The sequence below is a fragment of the Rutilus rutilus genome (assembly GCF_951802725.1).
Source record: "Rutilus rutilus genome assembly, chromosome: 19".
In the NCBI taxonomy this organism is placed as follows: domain Eukaryota; kingdom Metazoa; phylum Chordata; class Actinopteri; order Cypriniformes; family Leuciscidae; genus Rutilus; species Rutilus rutilus.
Window position 1 is genome coordinate 14,496,677 of NC_140232.1, and position 19,845 is coordinate 14,516,521.

A 19,845-nucleotide genomic window follows, 5' to 3' on the forward strand; every position below is an offset into this window, starting at 1 on the left:
TTGGCTATTTGAATCTTAGAAAGTAGGCTAACTAACATATTCTATAATATTAAAATAAAATAGCCTAAATGTTTTAATATAACCTCTATTTATTATTATTAACTTCTATGACACATTAAACAAACTTCCCCCTAGTCTATCACATAAAGATTGCAATAATTCAAATTAGACCTCGACAAACTTTTGCAGATCCATTCCATAGAATTACGACATGCAAATAACCTGTGGATTCCGGAAGTGACACAGACGCGCATGTGCAGAACTGTCAAACGCAACAGCGAAAGAATGGAAACTCAGCGCTAATGTCATCATCGCCACCCTAACACTAAAAACACGGCTCGACTGATGTGACATTTACTTGATTATTTACCTCTCAACCATGGGACCTCGACTTAAACTACGAAAACAACTCTGTTGCTGCATCTCGACTGGGAATCTGCTCTCTTTTCACCCTCAAACATCGGCGTGCTGAATGAAAACAGTCCGCTGGACTCTTTGAGCGCGAGACCTGACAATCCGTGGACTGGAAAAATGTGATTCAGGAAATTCAGGCGTAGTTTCGCTCGTCCGGTTGTTTACACGTTTTTTCGGGCGGTTTTTCTGCATATGTAAAGTACATTTTCATTCGTCGTTGTGTTGGGATTAAATTAACTGTGGGTTGGGAGAGTGACACGTCGCGCGCTAAGCTAATTTAGCATTTAACTCGGGTGATTTAAACGCACAATAATCCGTTTAGTAGGCACGCAACGTCTACAGACAAAACGCGGGAAATAAAGTTAAAGTTAACAAAAGTCGTGGTGGGTCTGTGTAGTTTTGATTGGCCTGGTTTAGAAACAGGTAAATGTGAAGCGTCACATTAAGTTAATTCGACGTTTTCTCGTGGGATGCCTACAGATGGGGTCAGGTGATGTCCAGTAAGTGAACTTCTCAGCGGGGTGTGTGTGTGTTTGTACTGCTAGAGGATCATGATGGCTCAGCTGGAGAATGGACGTGTGTCGTCTGATGATACTATGAGTGTGATGACTCTGGGCAGTCAGTTTGACGAGGAGAGCTCTTTCGGGTCGGACTCTGAAAACGGATTCACCAACTCGAGACAAATCGACAAGTATGGATTCATCGGAGGAGCCCAGAAGTATTCAACCGAATCGTGAGTGCATTAGTTTACAAGGGTGTTTAGTTGGTCTCATCAAATCCTGTTTGTGTTGGTTGATCTGGATAAGACAAAGTCACGTGATTAAGCATGCTTGGACTTCAATGGGTGTGTGAGTAGTAGGAAAGCATTTGTAAGTAACGTAGTTTACATTCTTGACACAGTTTAACATAGGAATTCAAAACAAAGGAATCTGTGTGGATGAATTCATGTTGCTTGACCTAATTGCCGTGTGTGTGTGTGTGTGTGTGTGTGTGTGTGTGTGTTAATAATTGTGCAGCCCAATGGTAGGAAAAATAAAGAGCATGCCTTTTCTAAAGGTTATAGTATATTTTATTTCTGGTAGCAGGTGTTGACTGTTAATGAAACCATTTAAAATAATAATAATAATAATAATAATGAAGATTTTTTTAAATGTTAAAAATGTGTGTGTATATATATATATATATATATAACCTGTGATACTTTTTCAGGATTATTTGATGTATATAAAGTAAAAAATAAAATAAATAAAAAGAACAGCTTTTGTTTGGGGTCAGTATTTTTTTCTTTCTTTTTTTTTGAAAGAAATTAATCATTTTATTCAGTGTTAAATTGATTTAAAAAAAAAGTGATAGTAAATATTTATGTTATTAGAAAATATATATTTTTTTACTTTCTATTCATCAATGAATCCTGAAAAAAGTATCACATGTTCCAAAAAAAATTTATTCCAACACTGATAATAAATCAACATATTATAATGATTTCTGAAGGATCATGTGACACTGAGGACTGGAGTAATGATGCTGAAAATTCAAAATGCATCACAAAAATAAATTATATTTTATTAAAATAGAAAACCATTATTTGAAATTGTAATAATATTTCACTATATTATTACAGTTTTTTTTTTTTTTTTTTTTTTTTTTTTTGTATTATTGATCAAATAAATGCAGGCTTGATGGGCATAATATACTTATTTCAAACACATTAAAAATGAGTTATGTTTCCAAACTTTTAACTGGTACTGTGTATACACAGCTCAGGTCTTGTGACTGTTTACATCAGCCAAGTAAAATGTTCACACAAAATTAGTCATTGAACTGTTAAAATTTCACTCAGTCAATACATCCCTATATCCTTTTTGCTAAGCACTGCACCACAATCCCTTTCTAAAAAAAAAAGGAGGTACATTGGCGGCTGATCAAACTTAAGCAAACCAAATCATGTATTTTCAACTCATCATGATTAACCAATTTTTTTGTACATTTAGTGAATTTGTTTCGTGTAACTCGTTGAACCAGTTTAGACGGATGTAAGAAACTGTCAAATTTCTTTTCACTGGAAGTGGGCATGAACAGTTTTTTGTTAGCTTACATTGATGTGGTTTAAATGGAGTGTCAGGGCGTTTCATCCTCACTTGCTCTGCAGCCAGTTGCAGTCTTGTTAAAGCTTCCTGTCTTTTATCAACGAGACATCTGCCTCAGGTTAGCGTCTTTATTAAAGACTCTGCAGTCTACACAGGACATCACATTCATGCCATTTACAGAGCCGCCTGGATTTGGGATCGTCACCACGTCATTATTAAGAATTAACGGTTTTAAACGGTAGCCTGAGACGGCGGCAGGCTGGTCTATTCATTGTGAATTGTTAAAGAGAATGGAATAGATGAGTAAGTGATAGTTGTCCTAAGCTGTACTAAGTGTACGGCCGCTTTCCGTTTCCTGTGGTTTATGGGAGTTCTGGTGCCCTGAGGTTACACCCTCTCTGCCAGCTACCGGAGAGAGACCGGCCCCAAACATAACTCATGGAATCTGTTCCAGGTTCCTCCATTTTTGGTCACAATTGCTCTTGAAAATGAAAAGGAAGTAAAACCTAAGTTGTAGCTCAATAGGAAAAATATTGAAAGAAACATTGCTTTCAGATCAAATTTCTAGTGGTTAAGATTAGTGTCTTAGTAAAGGGGAAGCTAGCTGGTGGTTGGTGTGCTGCCAAACTGATATTGAAATATGTAGACCACAAGCTAAATGGTTTACATTTGACTCGGGGAAACATAGGTGCAAATATTACAGGCCTATCCATCCCCATTGTCAAGTCAAGTCAAGTCAAGTATATTTGTATAGCGCTTTTCACAATACAGATTGTATCAAAGCAGCTTCACAGTATTAAATTAAAATAATACAACAAGGTTTGTTTCTAGTGGAATTTATTGATAAAATCAAATTAGATATCCCCAGAATATCCCCATTGTAGCCTTAAATAGTCAGGATGAAAGTGTCTAGTCATCTACTAAATGGCTATTTTAACTGCTTACATTAGTCGTGAAATTGTTTCAGCTTGATTCTGTCCTTCAATTTCTGATATTTAAGCTCATTTCCACCACTTGTTTTTCTTGTTCATAAATTTGTGGTCTGTAAGATTGAAAAAAAAAAAAGAAGTTTTTGAAAGGCTCTAATGCTCACCAAGCATTAGTTTGATCAAAATACAGTGAACATGGGAATATTGTTACAAATTATTATCTGTATGATAAGGAATGACTATTTTCTGTTTGAATCTGTTTTAAAATGTAATTTATTCCTGTGATCAAAGCTGATTTTTCAGCATCGTTACTCCAGTCTTCAGGGTCACATGATCCCTCAAAAATCATTCTGATTTGCTGCTCAAGAAACATTTCTTCTTATTATCAATATTGAAAACAGTTGTGCTGCTTAATTCTTTTCAGGGTTCTTTGATAAAAAGAAAGTTCAAAAGAACTGGAATGGAAATCTTTTGTAACATTACACATGTCTTTTCTGCCACTTTTGATCAATTTAATGCATCTTTGCTGAAGGATGGTTTTAATTTGATCAATAAATCTTACTGACCCCAAACATTTGAATGGTAGTGCATAAAAACATTTCACAATCTGTTATGCCTGCCTCCCTCATTATGACTCATTATAATATGCAGGTGTGAATGAGGAACTAATATTGAAGCTTATATTAGATAACATGATGTCCTTCCTTGCATCGCTTACATTTTGCAATATGCATACATTTTTATTCGGTTACAGTAAAGTATACCAACCATATAAAATATGTGGTAAGGTAGAAAAACTTAGCAGCTGTCCATATACCTTGTTTGTAAGAATCTTAGACAACTACTGTTGTCTGAATAGTGTTATGGTTGTAATCTGAAAAAAAACTTCTGCTTTTTTTATGATATACTAGTATTTAAATGAGGGAATTAAATGTGACGTGTGACATATGTTTGAGGTTTTGTTGAAGTTGAAGAAGCTATTTTAGTCATTGGTTTAGTGGTTGTACAGTTTATGCTGAGAAAAGCGCACTCTTTCTGATGTAGCCTAGTACGTTTTAATAGATTAAATGAATAGTTCACCAAAAAATAAAACATTCTGTCATTATTTACTCCCCCCTCATTTCATCCCAAACCCTTATGACTTCATTTCTTTCTTTTGTGGAACACAAAAAGAGAAGTTAAGCAGAATGTTTAGGCAGCTATTTTCCATACAATAGGACAAAGGTATTGTAAAAGTAGCAGTAATTTGTATTCATTGATCACATCTCATTTTGCACATCCGCATATTCAAACTTGATGTTGTGGTGTGATGGGTTATGAGAACCAATAGCATGTGGTGTTTTTGTTGGTAAGCAAATTTGGGGTTCTTATTCTTTCTTTCTCACACTCACACAGGGCTCAAGAAGTGCCTTTGGAAGTGTTAAGGCACAGGGAAATCAAATGGTTGGATATGCTGAACCACTGGGACAGATGGATCAGTAAAAGGTTCAAGAAGGTAGGAGCTGCCATCGACATTCACTAGATTCTTCAGTCAGTTGTGTTCATTTTCTCGGCATGTTCCCAGAAACAGATCAATGATGTCAGATGTTTTCCAGTGCCTTACATGTACGCACTAGAAAGAAAGAGAGAAGGTACACCGAACTGTGAAAATATGAGGAAATCATCTCTGTATCAGGGCTTATGGCTTTAAATGATCACTGTTATCTTCTCTTTTATTCCCTTTCTTCTCGTGTTTCCCCATTTTTGACTTGCTCAGACAGTCCCACTGCTGTATGGATTAATTAAAAACCTCAGCAGGATTGACACCATGACACAATCGTTTCAAAGAGGCCCTGTCTGGACAAGCCTTATTTCGCATCAGCTTTCCTTATATGGTCTTCAGTGATGTGTTTATCTATTAGTCTAAGTGTTCACCTCTGTTTTTCTCTTAAGCTTTATAAAGCTTTCACCGGGAGCGAGGCGTCTTCAGGTAAAGACGACGGAAGAGTTTTGCCAGAGGCCGTCTTAACAGTCTTTGTTGCCCTTTTATGTTTGCATGCCTGTATTACTGTGTGTGCTCGTCTTTGTGTCACACAGAGATTGAAAACAAAGAGACACGATTCTAGGGTTGGGAATTGGAAACCAGATGAATTTCATGACATTTTCATGGCGAATCAAGAATAACGTTACCTGTTGAGTTTTGTCCATTCACGTCCCAGATTAAAGTAATTCAATTTGATATACTCTCTCACAGTAGTTTTTCATTTCAAATTCACTAGATTATGGAAAAAGACATTAGTATATTATTGAATTTATATACTGCATGGCCATCATAAGTTCACACTTCTAAAAATAATTGTATTTATTAACACTATATTCTTTTTAAAATCTAAAAAGGGATGAGAGATGTGTATAGTTACTGTATGAGAGGCCAGTATTAGGGATTTTTTTATTTATTTATAGGTATCTGCCGATATTGGATAATTCATTATGCATGTTTTGTTCATTTTTCCTATTTTTACATTAACATTATTTTTGCTGTTATCTAATGCTCACTTATTCTTTTAAATGTTATTCTTTTAAATGTTAATAATTAAATAACACTGTTAAAAGCAATCTTTATAAAATCTTATGTTGTGATGCTTAAAGTGCCCCATTATGCTTTTTGATTTTTTTCCCTTTCATGCAGTGTGTAATAAAGCTGTTTGTGAATGTAAAAGGTCTACAAAGTTTAAAAGATCAAAGTGAACAGCAAATAAAGTTATTGTCTCTTAAAAGATATAAACGATTCTTAACTGCCGGGGAAGTAACACAGACCAGACTCATCTCACTCCCTCGTCTACTTCGCTCCGGTTAAATAGTGCTTGTATTGCACATAATTTTACTAAATCCTCTGCGTACTGCGCTTAAATGGTAAAATACAAACAGAATTTACAAAATGCTTGTCTTTGTGAGTATTCAGTTAAACACCGTCAGTTTTGGAACATAAATAGTTGAGAGAAAAGGCATGTTGTGTAAAAGTATATTGGGTCTGTGCGTAAACTCTTAAAGTGACAGCAGCCTAATAAACATGCAGATGTCCGTCATGTTAATCAAAGAACAAAAGACAAAGAAACTCACTCTCTGCTCTTGACTTAATAACTTTTGTAACTTTAATTGTAAGCATTAATCTGTATTTGATATTTACATGATATTGATATTTTATATTTAATTACTTTAATTTCTGTAGTATTTCTTACCTAAATACTAACCTACTGTTAGACCCAATTAAAAAACTTAAAGCAGTTTATTTCATATCTCTCTTTATTCTATTGCATTTATTTGTTCTGTTGTTTGCAATTTGTTTATTTGTTCTTATTTTAGTTTCTACTAGTTTTTTTATTTTTTAGAAAATTTTGCTTTGAAGAAAAGTTGATTTGTGTTTGTATATACCGTCAATTTCAGTTCTTAGAAAGAAAATCAGAATCAGCAAAAATCACTATCGGCAGGTCACTTACAAAAAAAAAAAAAAAACGCAAATCGGAAACGCCAGTGGAAATTGCAATCAGTGCATCATACCGGTGCATCCCTAGAAAGAATACAAAGACAATAAACAGACAGTAGTGTTCTGTTGGATTGGCCTCTAATTGCATGCAACTACAAAACTTATAGTGCGGCCAGGTTGTTCGACAATAATCTTTAGGGAACGTGAATCAAGTAGAATCAGTGCCAGCATGGGTAAATTCCTTATGATTCCCATCCCTACTAAATACATATTTTATTATTGCTGTTTGTTGATGCAAGGAGACTGGGCTGTTTTATAATCACAAAGATTTGTCCAGTGGCTTCTGTGTTGAAGGGATAGTGACATATTTGTGTTAACCATTTAAAATGACATCTAGATTGCAGTGTGTAATCACTGTGAATGCATGCTGGTCCCTGCTTATCTGAAGATTACTGAGTCAGCGTGTGACGTTCAGACCTCTGTCACCCGCAGGTGCGACTGCGATGTCAGAAAGGAATCCCACCGTCATTGCGAGGCAGGGCCTGGCTGTACCTGTCAGGTGGAAAAGTGAAAAGAGAGCAAAACGTCGGGAAGTTCAATGTGAGTCAGTCAGGTCTACTCATACTTGATTACAGTTGATTTGTAGTGGTTGCATTAGATGTGTCATTCATTATGCATTTCTTACTGTATAGCTTATCAACCTGGGAGCTGCAACCTTACTACGATATATAGATGTGTTAAACCCATGTATTTATTGTGCTTAAACTGTTGTATGACTTTTGGCTACAAAATCACAAGAATATAGGTTGCTGGACAAGAAACAATAGGATCTGTCTTACTATAAGGCTTAGTAACCCTAACTATAAGGTTTCACATAACTGTGAGATGAACTTGTGGATTGTGTTGTTGTTGAGTAGGAGCTGGATAGCATGGCTGGAGACCCTAAGTGGATTGATGTGATAGAGAGAGATCTACACAGACAGTTCCCCTTCCATGAGATGTTTGTGTCCCGAGGAGGTCATGGGTCAGTCTTCTATTAATTTAAAAAAAATTATATACAGTATTATATTCACACACACACACATATATAAACAGGCAAACAGACAAATAAATATATATATATATATATGTATGTATATGTGTGTGTGTGTATATATATATATATATATATATATATATATATATATATATATATATATATATATATATATGTATATATGTATGTGTATATATGTATGTGTATATATATATATATATATATGTGTGTGTGTGTATTTATTTATTTAAATTATTTATTATATTTTTTAATATTTTTAAGAAATTAATACTTCTATTCAGCAAATGCATTAAATTGGTCAAAAGTGACAGTTAAGGCATTTATAATGTAAATAAGATACAATTTTAAATAAATACTATTTTTTTTAAATTTCTATAATGTATTACTGTTTACAAACACAAAAAAAAAGCAGCACAACTGTTTTCAACAGTGATAAGACGACATTTTTCTTGAGCATCAAATCAGCATATTAAAATTATTTCTGAAGGATCATGTGACATTGAAGACTGGAGTAAGGATGCAAAAAATTCAGCTTTTGTCTTCACATGAATAAATGCAATTTTAAAATATATTCATACAAAAAAAAATTTTTTAATTGACCAACACCAAACTTTTAAACAGTTGTGCATTATATATATATATATATTTATTTATTAAATAAAATTTACGGAATCAGTACAGGTTATATCTATTTTTGCAAAGTAGTACACCAGTTCCACTGTGCTTGTGTTTGTGTGTTTTTGAGCAGGCAGCAGGACCTGTTCCGGGTGTTGAAGGCTTACACCCTGTACAGACCGGATGAGGGTTACTGTCAGGCTCAGGCTCCTATAGCAGCGGTGCTTCTGATGCACATGCCTGCTGAGGTAAAAATTATCATTTGTGTGCACATTCTTATTAGAATCAGCAATACTTAAGTAATAATTGAAATGACAATCATGTTTGTTTATTGTGTGTATTCAGGATGCATTTTGGGGTCTGGTTCAGATTTGTGAGAAGTACCTCCCTGGATACTACAGTGCAGGCCTGGTAAGACCTGACACTTGTTATTTAAGAAATAAATATTACTAATCAAATCTACTCAATAAAGGGGAGACAAGAAGTGCTTGTCGGGTGAGAACAAGATTTAAACTGAATAATTAGACTAATTTTGCAACAACACTTGTTATTGAACTGAATTGTATCAACATTGAACTGACTTGAGCTGAATAATTACACTATTCAGGGTTTTTTCTGGGTTAAAATGGTCTTCAGTGGTGGCAGACGAACATGGTCATTCACACACACAGTAAAAAGTACCCTACCCATGTGAACTGCGAGCCCAGTACTGAAAATAAATCCAAAATAAATGCAAAGACAGGTTGTAATATTAACTTTTTCAATAATCACTGTCAGGACCAGCGTTGGGAGAAACACATAACACGTTACATGAGTTATGTAATCAGATTACTTTTCCAAGTAACTACCAAAGTAACACATTACTTTTAATTTATATTACTATTCTTCTACAATTAAGAATAACAGCACAGCTGAAAGGTTTGTTTGAGCTGAATTTGCATTTCCTTTAGCCTGGTGTGGAAGGGACTTTACATTTGCCAAAAATAAAACTTTTGTTTGTTTTTGTTATTAAAAACAAACAAGCAAGCCCAGCCCAGATTAGAAAAAGTAACGCAACACATTACTATCCATAAAAAAGTAACTAAGTAACTCAATTAGTTACTTTTTTAAGGAATAACGCAATCATGTAAAGCATTACTTTTAAAAGTAACTTTCCCCAACACTGGACAGATCATAAAACAAAGTGCTTAGAACAGGGGTGGGCAAACTTTTTGGCTCAAGGGCCACACTGGGTTTTAAAATTTGGCAGAGGGCCGGCCCAGTAGCAGATTATGAAACACGATCTCATGAAAGTGCGTATCTATACCACGAATTTTATTTCTCGTGCCATTTATACGCCAAAAAATATTTTTTTGCGTGCATATGCTGCGCACTGTAAACCCCTTGGTTAGGATTAGGGGTGCTGAGTGCGTGCCTATTACACGCCATTAAAGGGATAGTTCGCCCAAAAATGAAAATTCTGTCATCATTTACTCACCCTCAAGTTGTTTCAAACCTGTATGAATTTCTTTTTTCTGCTGAACACAAAAGAATATATTTTGTAAAATGTCGGTAACCAAACAGTTGATGGACCCCATTGACTTCCATTGTAGGAAAAAAATATATACTATGGAAGTCAATGGGGTCCATCAACTGTTTGGTTACCGACATTTTACAAAATATATTCTTTTGTGTTCAGCAGAAAAAAGAAATTCATACAGGTTTGAAACAACTTGAGGGTGAGTAAATGATGACCGAATTTTAATTTTTGGGCGAACTATCCCTTTAAGTGCGTATCATATGCACGCGAAAACTGCGTTTCATAAGAAATACAAATACAATTCGTCGTATTCGCACTTTCATGAGATCGGGCTGAGCAAACACATTTACGTTGTGGCAACGTCTGCGCGAAATTCAACAACTGAGAGACGACATTCTGACAATACATTTTTTTAATGCTAGATATCCCCCATTTAGCATATGTTTTGAGGTTAATTTTTAATTAGTCAGATGTTTGATAATTATAGCCTATACTTTTTAAATATTGTTTATCCTTATTATTATTTAATGGGCCTAACCGTAAATTAGAAACAAAACACCTAACGTTAAGTGTACACTTAGAAGAGTAAAAATGACAGAAGGTTACGTTAATTCAACTTTATTAAAACTGCATGGCAATCAATTTGCACTTCCAAAAGTCATACATTTGTGGAAATAAACGAATATACAAATTTATTTTAAGTATAATAAAATAAAACATAAAAAGCAAAGGCAGATCAGAACATTTAATAAACAAAACCGGGTTCTGTACATGGCAGACAGGGGAGCGTAACGTTAGTCGAAAACCGGGCGATAAAGGAGGATACATCCACAAATCCAGAGTAGCAAAACTAAATAGCAGACAAATCAAAGGAAAAACTAAACATGTGTGCAAGCGGTTACCAAACATTTTTTTCTCTGTGAGTTTTCAAAAAAGAAAAAAACATTAACGTGCACCAAGTCTATGCGCTTAAGTTGCTGTCTGTTTGGTTTCCATGGTGACGCGTCTAGCTTGTTACGTGCCACACCGCAGCCACAACAGCGGTGAATGAATGATGATCTGCTTTTATGTCATTTTTCCTTTTTTACATTTGTTAGCTATGGCATGAAATATCTGATATTCCGATTGTCAAATATATGCAACGCAATATATATATATATAACGCAAAGTATTGCAAGAAAAAGGCTAAATGAATGCGATCTTTAGACAATTTTTTAAATACTCAACGGGCCGGATTAAACAGCCTAACGGGCCGTATGTGGCCCGCGGGCCGTAGTTTGCCCACCCCTGGCTTAGAACAATTTTATATTTAGAAATCTGTACATTTATATAAGCGTCAGGTCTATAATTTTGGATTTACACTCCAAGACTCAATGCACAGATCATTTGACATACAGTATCAGAGTTATTTTTTCTGTCCATTGCTATGATTATCACTTCGGATTCAATCGTGCATTTAAATACAGTTTTACGGCAGGTTTTGTCACATTAAATGATTGAATAAATCTTTGGCGGGACAACAATTCATTTTGATGGCCACCAAAATATTTTCAATGCAGGAAATACTATTGTTTTTTTGTAGAGCTACGTATAGCCTAATTGAACTTGTTTCAAAATTGATGTTTCAACATTGACACTGCTATTGAACTGAATTGAAACATTAAATTGAGCTGAATAATGACACTTATCTTTTGTAGAGCTGAAATCTAATTTATTTAATATTTCATCAATTTTACAACATTAAAGGGTTAGTTCACCCACAAATGAAAATGTCATTACTTACTGACCCTCATGTCATTCCAAATCCGTAAGACTTCATTCATTCATCTTCGAAACACAAATGAAGATATTTTTACTGAAATCTAAGAGCTTTCTGTCCCTCCATTGACAGCCTGTGCAACTGATACTTTGACACATCAAAAAGTTAATAAAGAGATTGTAAAACTAATCCATAGTTTAATCCATAGTGAGTGGTTTAGTCTTAATTTTCAAAAGACACAAGAACACTTTATATGATTGAATTTAGGCTTTTACTCACATATAAACATTGATCAGCGAACATAGACAGAAGCTTAACCGAACCTGCATGATGTGCAAGAACAAACCTCATTGGTTCTTGCAGAAGCTCAAACGTGCTGCGTAACACGAGAATGATCCTCATTGGTTCTTGCAGAAGCTCAAACGTGCTGCGTAACACGAGAATGATCCTCATTGGTTCTTGCAGAAGCTCAAACGTGCTGCGTAACACGAGAATGATCCTCATTGGTTCTTGCAGAAGCTCAAACGTGCTGCGTAACACGAGAATGAACCTCATTGGTTCTTGCAGAAGTTCAAACGTGCTGCGTAACACGAGAATGATCCTCATTGGTTCTTGCAGAAGTTCAAACGTGCTGCGTAACACGAGAATGAACCTCATTGGTTCTTGCAGAAGTTCAAGCGTGCTGCGTAACACGAGAATGAACCTCATTGGTTCTTGCAGAAGTTCAAACGTGCTGCGTAACACGAGAATGAACCTCATTGGTTCTTGCAGAAGCTCAAGCGTGCTGCGTAACACGAGAATGAACCTCATTGGTTCTTGCAGAAGCTCAAACGTGCTGCGTAACACGAGAATGAACCTCATTGGTTCTTGCAGAAGTTCAAGCGTGCTGCGTAACACGAGAATGAACCTCATTGGTTCTTGCAGAAGCTCAAACGTGCTGCGTAACACGAGAATGAACCTCATTGGTTCTTGCAGAAGTTCAAGCGTGCTGCGTAACACGAGAATGAACCTCATTGGTTCTTGCAGAAGTTCAAGCGTGCTGCGTAACACGAGAATGAACCTCATTGGTTCTTGCAGAAGTTCAAGCGTGCTGCGTAACACGAGAATGATCCTCATTGGTTCTTGCAGAAGTTCAAACGTGCTGCGTAACACGAGAATGAACCTCATTGGTTCTTGCAGAAGCTCAAGCGTGCTGCGTAACACGAGAATGAACCTCATTGGTTCTTGCAGAAGTTCAAGCGTGCTGCGTAACACGAGAATGAACCTCATTGGTTCTTGCAGAAGTTCAAACGTGCTGCGTAACACGAGAATGAACCTCATTGGTTCTTGCAGAAGCTCAAGCGTGCTGTGTAACACGAGAATGAACCTCATTGGTTCTCGCATGTCAAGCGAACGTGTGAGAACAATCTGTTTATCATATAAAGCGATCAAGTCTCTTTAGAACATTTGACAGTGTCAGTTGCATGGACTGTAAATGGAGGGACAGAAATCTCTCAGATTTCATTAAAAATATCTTCATTTGTGTTCCAAAGTTGAATGGAAGTCGTACAGGTTTGGAACGACATGAGGGCGAGTAAATGGTGACCAGAAATTTCATTTTTGGGTGAACTAACCCTTTCACAGTTTATGTCCAGTTATTTCACAGTAATTAATAAAAGGCTACTTTGAAACAATCTGTATTGTATAAAGCGCTATATAAATAAATGTGACTTTAATTGTGAGATCTACCTGACATTGTGTTTAAAAGTTATTCATTGCTTGTTTAATAGAAGATCTAATGACGATTGCACATTATGAAGCGCCTACATTTTACAACCATTTACCAGAACATTTCAGTGAAGAGCAAGTGGAGGAAGACTAAGTATTATGAACTTCATAGTTTTAGGTAATAGAAACCTTATCTGTGTTCCTCAGACACGTTCTCTGGTTCATAGTTTGCATTCTATTCATAGCATTCATATCTAAAGTTCCTTGTTTTCAATCTGCAAACATTGGGTCATGTTTTTGAGACAAAGTGTGTCATAGGTGCCAGCAAAATCACTACAAAACTTCTTTTGTTCTTTGCTCAAATGTGTTGGAAGCAGCACAAGAGTAGAGTAGTATAAATATCTGTGGTTTCCAAAGGGGAAAACTACTTTCAATATAATCTATGATCGCCTTAAGCATGTAAATGTAGAATTGCTGCTGTAAGTAACTGCCTGACAGACCAATGAACTGTATAATTGAAAAAAAATGCCACTGTTACTTCCAAGTCAACGAAAAAAACTCCACCGTCTTAATTCAGTTGTTTGTTTGTGTTGTAGGAGGCCATACAGTTGGATGGACTGATCTTAAATGCGTTATTAAAGCGTGTGAGTCCTCCGGCGTATCGGCACCTTGAGAAACACAAGATAGAGCCCATCCTCTACATGACGGAGTGGTACATGTGTGCGTTTTCCAGAACTCTACCCTGGTCGTCTGTGCTCAGAGTGTGGGACATGTTCCTGTGTGACGGTCAGATTCACTTACACATATTACCACACAGGCAGGCTTGTCATCATCTCTCTGACTGTATTTGTCTTTCGTCCTTTCAATAGGAGTGAAGATAATGTTCCGTGTTGGGCTTGTGTTGCTGAAATGCATGCTGGGATCTCGTGAGAAACTGAAGGCTTGTCCTGGTCAGTATGAGACTATGGAGCTTCTTCGAGCCCTGGAGCCGCAATACATGCAGGAGGGCTTCCTTGTCCATCAGGTAGCAAACACACACACACTACTCTCACGCTGTTGTACTGCATTTGGGTTTTGAGTAGATATAATCAATTTATTTAAATTTTAATTTAATAAGTGAAATATATACCAATTCTTTCTAGACTTATGTGTATGATACCTGATATGTAGAACCAATGTTTAACACATGGGTTATCTTTCGAGCATGAAGTAACCTGTGTGTCAGTCCACTATTAAATTATTTGCATGCTTTGGTGTGCCAACTTTTTTCTGTTTTTTATTATTTCTTTTGTCGAGCACCCAACCCTAAGCATTATTTTTGCTGGTGTTGTGCCTGCTTTGGTCTTGTTTTTAACTAAATAATAAGTACAATAAAACTACAACAATAAAATACAAATAATGGTAATCCTATACTATCAATATTCACTCATTTTAAAGGAGAAGTTCACTTTTTAAAAAACTTTTGCTGATAATTTACTCACCCCCATGCCATCCAAGATGTCCATGTCTTTCTTTCTTCAGTCGAAAAGAAATTAAGGTTTTTGATGAAAACATTCCAGGATTTTTCCCCATATTATGGATTCTAATGGGACCCAAACGGTTCAAGGTCCAAATGACAGTTTCAGTGCAGCTGCAAAGGGCTTTAAACGATACCAGACGATGAATAAGGGTCTTATCTATCGAAACGATCGGTCATTTCAAAAATAAATAAAAAAGTTTAAGTTTTATAAGCACAAATGTTCGCCTTGCTCTGGTCTCGTGACGTCACGTAATACGCAATTACGTTGAAAAGGTCAAGTTTGATGTGTTTACAAATGTGCGGGAGGAGGACCATACACACATTTTAAAATGTATTTGTGTCAGTTTATCGTTTAAAATGCCCATTCGTGTGCGTATCCTAGGTGCTTTAATATTAAAAAGCCAAAAAGAAAAATTTTCAAGCGTGACCTTTTCAACGTAATTGCGTATTACGTGACGTCACGAACGCGCATCACAGAACAGAGCAAGGCGAACATTTGTGCTTATAAAACTTAAACTTTTTTATTTATTTTTTAAATGACCGATCGTTTCGCTAGATAAGACCCTTATTCATCGTCTGGTATCGTTTAAAGCCCTTTGCAGCTGCACTGAAACTGTCATTTGGACCTTGAACCGTTTGGGTCCCAATGGAATCCATAATATGGGGAAAAATCCTGGAATGTTTTCATCAAAAACCTTAATTTCTTTTCGACTGAAGAAAGAAAGACATGGACATCTTGGATGACATGGGGGTGAGTAAATTATCAGCAAAAGTTTTTTTAAAAGTGAACTTCTCCTTTAAATGTTAGGGCTTATTCATTTCATCATTAATACAGTAAAAGCAGTAATATTGTTAAATATGTTTGCAATTTAAAATGGTAAAATTGTTTTCTATTCTAATATATTTTCAAATGTAACTTATTCCTGTGATGACAAAGGTGAATTTTCAGCCGCCATTATTCTAGTCTTCAGTGTCACATGATCCTTCAGAAATCATTCTTCAAGAAACATTTTATTATTATTGTCAATGTTGAAAACATTTATTTTTGTGGAATCCGCAATACTTGTTTTTCAGGATTCTATTATGAACATGTATTCACAATATTATAAATGTATTTAATCTCACTTTTGAACAATTTTAATGCATTCTAGCACAATAAAAATAGTAATTAATGAATAAAACAAAAAGATCTTACAGACCCCACATTTTTTTAACAGTAGTCTATTATAATTTTAGATCGAAAATCAACTTTTCTGAATCTGAAGCTCACTTGTTCACTAAACAATCAACTATTCATACACTCATGAGTTTTGCTTAAGTGGATTTTGTACCAAAAAAAACCTGACTGGATATTTTATTGTCATAATCTCACAATTGTTCGGGTAAAGACACTGACATTACAAATTAGGCAACAAAGAATCAAAGCAAACTGTTTGGTTTTAAATTAATTAATTACATAATGTTATTAATATGAACATTGCATTAACTGAGTGAGTTACTTGCCTGTGAAAAGCGTTATTAAGAGTTGAAAGCAACATAACACCATTTTTGGGTGCTATTCTTTAAAGATTCAACAGATGGCACCATTTCTTTTTTTCTTTTTTTACCAGATATTAAATTAATAACTGATAATAAACAGGTTTTATTGGTAGGAGCTTTTATTAACATGACATTCTATAGTATGATGATAATGAATCTTCTCTTCTGCACATGCAGGTGTTAGAGCTGCCTATATCCGCTCGGGATGTTGAACGAGAGCACCGCATGCAGCTCAAGCGCTGGCGGAAAACCCACGGCGAACTCAGCTACAAGTCCCCTCCCAGAATGCACGGCGCTCAGGCCATCATGGCTGCCGAGCCACACTCCCGCCAAGACCTCCGTCAGAACCCCACCATCGTCGTTCAGTATCCCCTGCCCTCAGACACTAAATCCGATTTCGCTCGCATCAGGAAAAGAAGCACTATCCGAAAAGCCCCCATTCCATTGGACGTCCCCAATCCGTATGCCTTACCAACAGACCCCAGATCAGACCCTCTTAAAAATAAAGCACAAGACACAGCCTCAGACAACCAGTCCAAGCGTCCTCCTCTATCACTACAGCAATCCCTCCTCACTACACCCGAGAAGACAGAACCTTCCTCTGATCCACCAGCCTCTGTCATCCCAACCCCGACTCCATCTCCCTCTGTCATCCCAACCCCAAATCCATCTCCAAGTCTTTCTCGCACCCCTCCACCTCCCCAAACCTCACCGGACCCCAATCCCACACACCCCACCGAGCTCCCTCACTCCTCCCACCCGGAAATCACATCCGCGCCACTTCCTATCCCTATAAACTCAAGCAACACCAACAACTCAGCCCACCTTAAAGATCCTCCACCCACTACAGACTCCACTCCGCTTCTTCCAGACGACGCACCTGTGAACGGAGACTCGGTCGCTGCTCCCACAGTTCCCGGTTTACGTCACTCGTTTGAGAGCGTGGGTTCAGAGGACACGTACCTGTAGCTCTCACCTCGACGTTCAGGGAGAAATTGAATGCAGTATTGGGAACCAGCAGCCGCTTTACGCATCAGAGTAAGATGGGAGGAAAAAACTGTGAATGTATTTTGATGTTTTGGAGGCGATCAATACAGTTCGACAAAATCTTTGCCGTCAGTATCTTGACTTCAGGAATATATCGAGCTTAACGACGAGAAGGATCAAATGACATAAAGACAGCCGCGACTTCATTTCATTTCACTTCCTTATTTTTCCTTGCTGGTCCATAAACGGACTCCACGGTGTATTAAAAGTGCAAAAAGATCTGGATATTAGTTCTTCCATTATTCCTCAATCATAAGCAGAACAGACTTTATAATCAAAAATGTTTGGCTTGTTATTGTGTTATTCGCTGCTTAACAATATAAGGTCATGTTGCAAGAAATGATAAAAATGTGTGATTCGCCCATCTAACAGTTTTATGTTTTATAACCACTCTTTTGACCACTATTATAAGAGTTTGTATTCTTTTTCAGCGTCACTTAACCATTTTAACATGTGCAACACATAATATTAAGAGCAAAGGAGCGTTTCTTGTTTCAACATCATGTCTGTTACCACAGAATGTAAGTGAACTGAAAACAAATAAAAAAAATTGTAATATCCTTAAACAAAATGTGCAAAAATTGTACCTTTAGGGGCACGAGAGCGTGTCACTGGGGCAGTACTTTTAAATGGGACACTTTTGTACCTTATCTATCCATAAAAGGTGTGTATTAGTACACATTAGAGTTGTAATATTTACCATATTGGGGGTAAATAAAGTATAAAGTTGTCCCTTTAAGGTTATTACCCCTTTTTTGAGTATCTTTTCATCATTTAAAAGAACAAAAAAAAAGAATTAATTTTGAATACTTTAATAGACATTTAATAAAACACCAAAAAGCACAAATGGTCCACAAATGTAGTAGATGTGATGTTGAAATAATTTGTTATTGTCTCTTCAACACACCTGATGTATTTATTTTGTTGCTAATGTGAGAGAAACTGAAGACCTATTTCATATTTCATGAAACCTACTCCATCTCAAGCCACCAGATGGCGCTCATTCCTTACACATGATTCATTGCATTTGCTCAGCAACCTGTTACATTGGGAGTTTATTTAGATTCACAGATACTTGTACAATCATCATCTGTGAAGAGAAGTATGTTACAAAACGGCTAAAACAAGCTTGGTTTTTCTTTTTGGACATGATTAAATGTTATAGGGAGTCATTTTCATTTATGTTACATTTGAATAATATAGCTATTCTGTTTCAGCTTCATCTTATAATGTTTTCTTTTCTTTCTCTGAACTAATGGGAGCACTGTTTGATTAATTTTTTTAATTATGCTTAATTACTCTGTAATTAAGTCTAATGTCTAATATTTAATCACTCCTCAACAACTGACTGTCAACTCTATGTAGATTTTGTACAAATAAAAGCACTTCTAATAAGAGCATGTATTTTGTTGTGCTGGACGAAGGCGCCGTTTCCCACTGGGTCACAGGACGTGTCTGTTTTCTGTCACTGCTGCGCTTCAATTATCGTAAGGAAAGCCATCAAAGAGGCCGCCGTAAGCCGAAACCTTAATGCTTTGGGTCATCTGCGATGGCCTGTGCAAAGTAGCAAATTAGAGAGCGCCTTTCTTTTTTTTTCCCGTCGGAGGTCTAAACCCGTGTCTCTGGTCTCAAATTGCCAACTGGAGCTTTACACAAACTACTGCTTTATGACCATCATATTCACTGGCATGAGTATTAGCTCTGTGCAAAAACACGTCTTATTTCTGCTACTTCTATTATTCAGTTAAGATATTATTATTTGTTACTTCTGTTAGTGTTGAGCTGGAGTAAAGCAATAATCTGAGCGATGTAGTGGAAATACGGAGAGATATCAAAATATCAACCATGTCTGCTTCCTCAAATTTAGAAGATAAAAATGCTAAATGTTATTTGGGAATGTGTATAACCTATCACTCACTCGACAGTTTATACACACAAAAGGGTACAAAAGCTGTAATTGGGACTGTACCATTTAAAAAGGTTCCAAAATGTACCATTTAGGTACCAATTTATGTATACTTGTGGTACTAATATGTACCTTTAATGTGTAAATATCCACTCTTTAGGTACAAAGGTGTATCTTTTGAAAGGGTTCTGCCCCTTTTAAACCTTTTTTTCGAAGTGTTTAAAAGATTTGGGTTCGTATGAATTTATGTTTGTGAGTCTCTTATGCTCATCAAGGCTGCATTT

At 36.3% G+C, this 19,845-nt stretch overlaps 1 protein-coding gene across 1 annotated transcript; it reads left to right on the top strand.

The window, feature by feature from the left end:
- Positions 1–208: 208 nt before the first annotated feature.
- tbc1d10aa (TBC1 domain family, member 10Aa) lies at positions 209–19,050 on the top strand. The gene is made up of 9 exons (XM_084389641.1): positions 209–1,147; positions 4,826–4,925; positions 7,386–7,493; positions 7,811–7,917; positions 8,699–8,813; positions 8,911–8,976; positions 14,147–14,336; positions 14,420–14,574; positions 16,786–19,050. The coding sequence occupies exons 1-9, from the start codon at positions 966–968 to the stop codon at positions 17,575–17,577; spliced, it is 1,815 nt and encodes a 604-aa protein (XP_084245767.1). The 5' UTR covers positions 209–965; the 3' UTR covers positions 17,578–19,050.
- Positions 19,051–19,845: the final 795 nt, after the last annotated feature.

What these genes read in the sequence shown, in the direction of transcription:
- tbc1d10aa (XM_084389641.1), top strand. Translation starts at nt 966, where the DNA reads ATGATGGCTCAGCTGGAGAATGGACGTGTGTCGTCTGATGATACTATG. An exon ending in CAGAAGTATTCAACCGAATC is followed by an intron (nt 1,148 to 4,825) that starts GTGAGTGCATTA and finishes ACACTCACACAG; the next exon opens with GGCTCAAGAAGTGCCTTTGG. An exon ending in GTGTCCCGAGGAGGTCATGG is followed by an intron (nt 7,918 to 8,698) that starts GTCAGTCTTCTA and finishes GTTTTTGAGCAG; the next exon opens with GCAGCAGGACCTGTTCCGGG.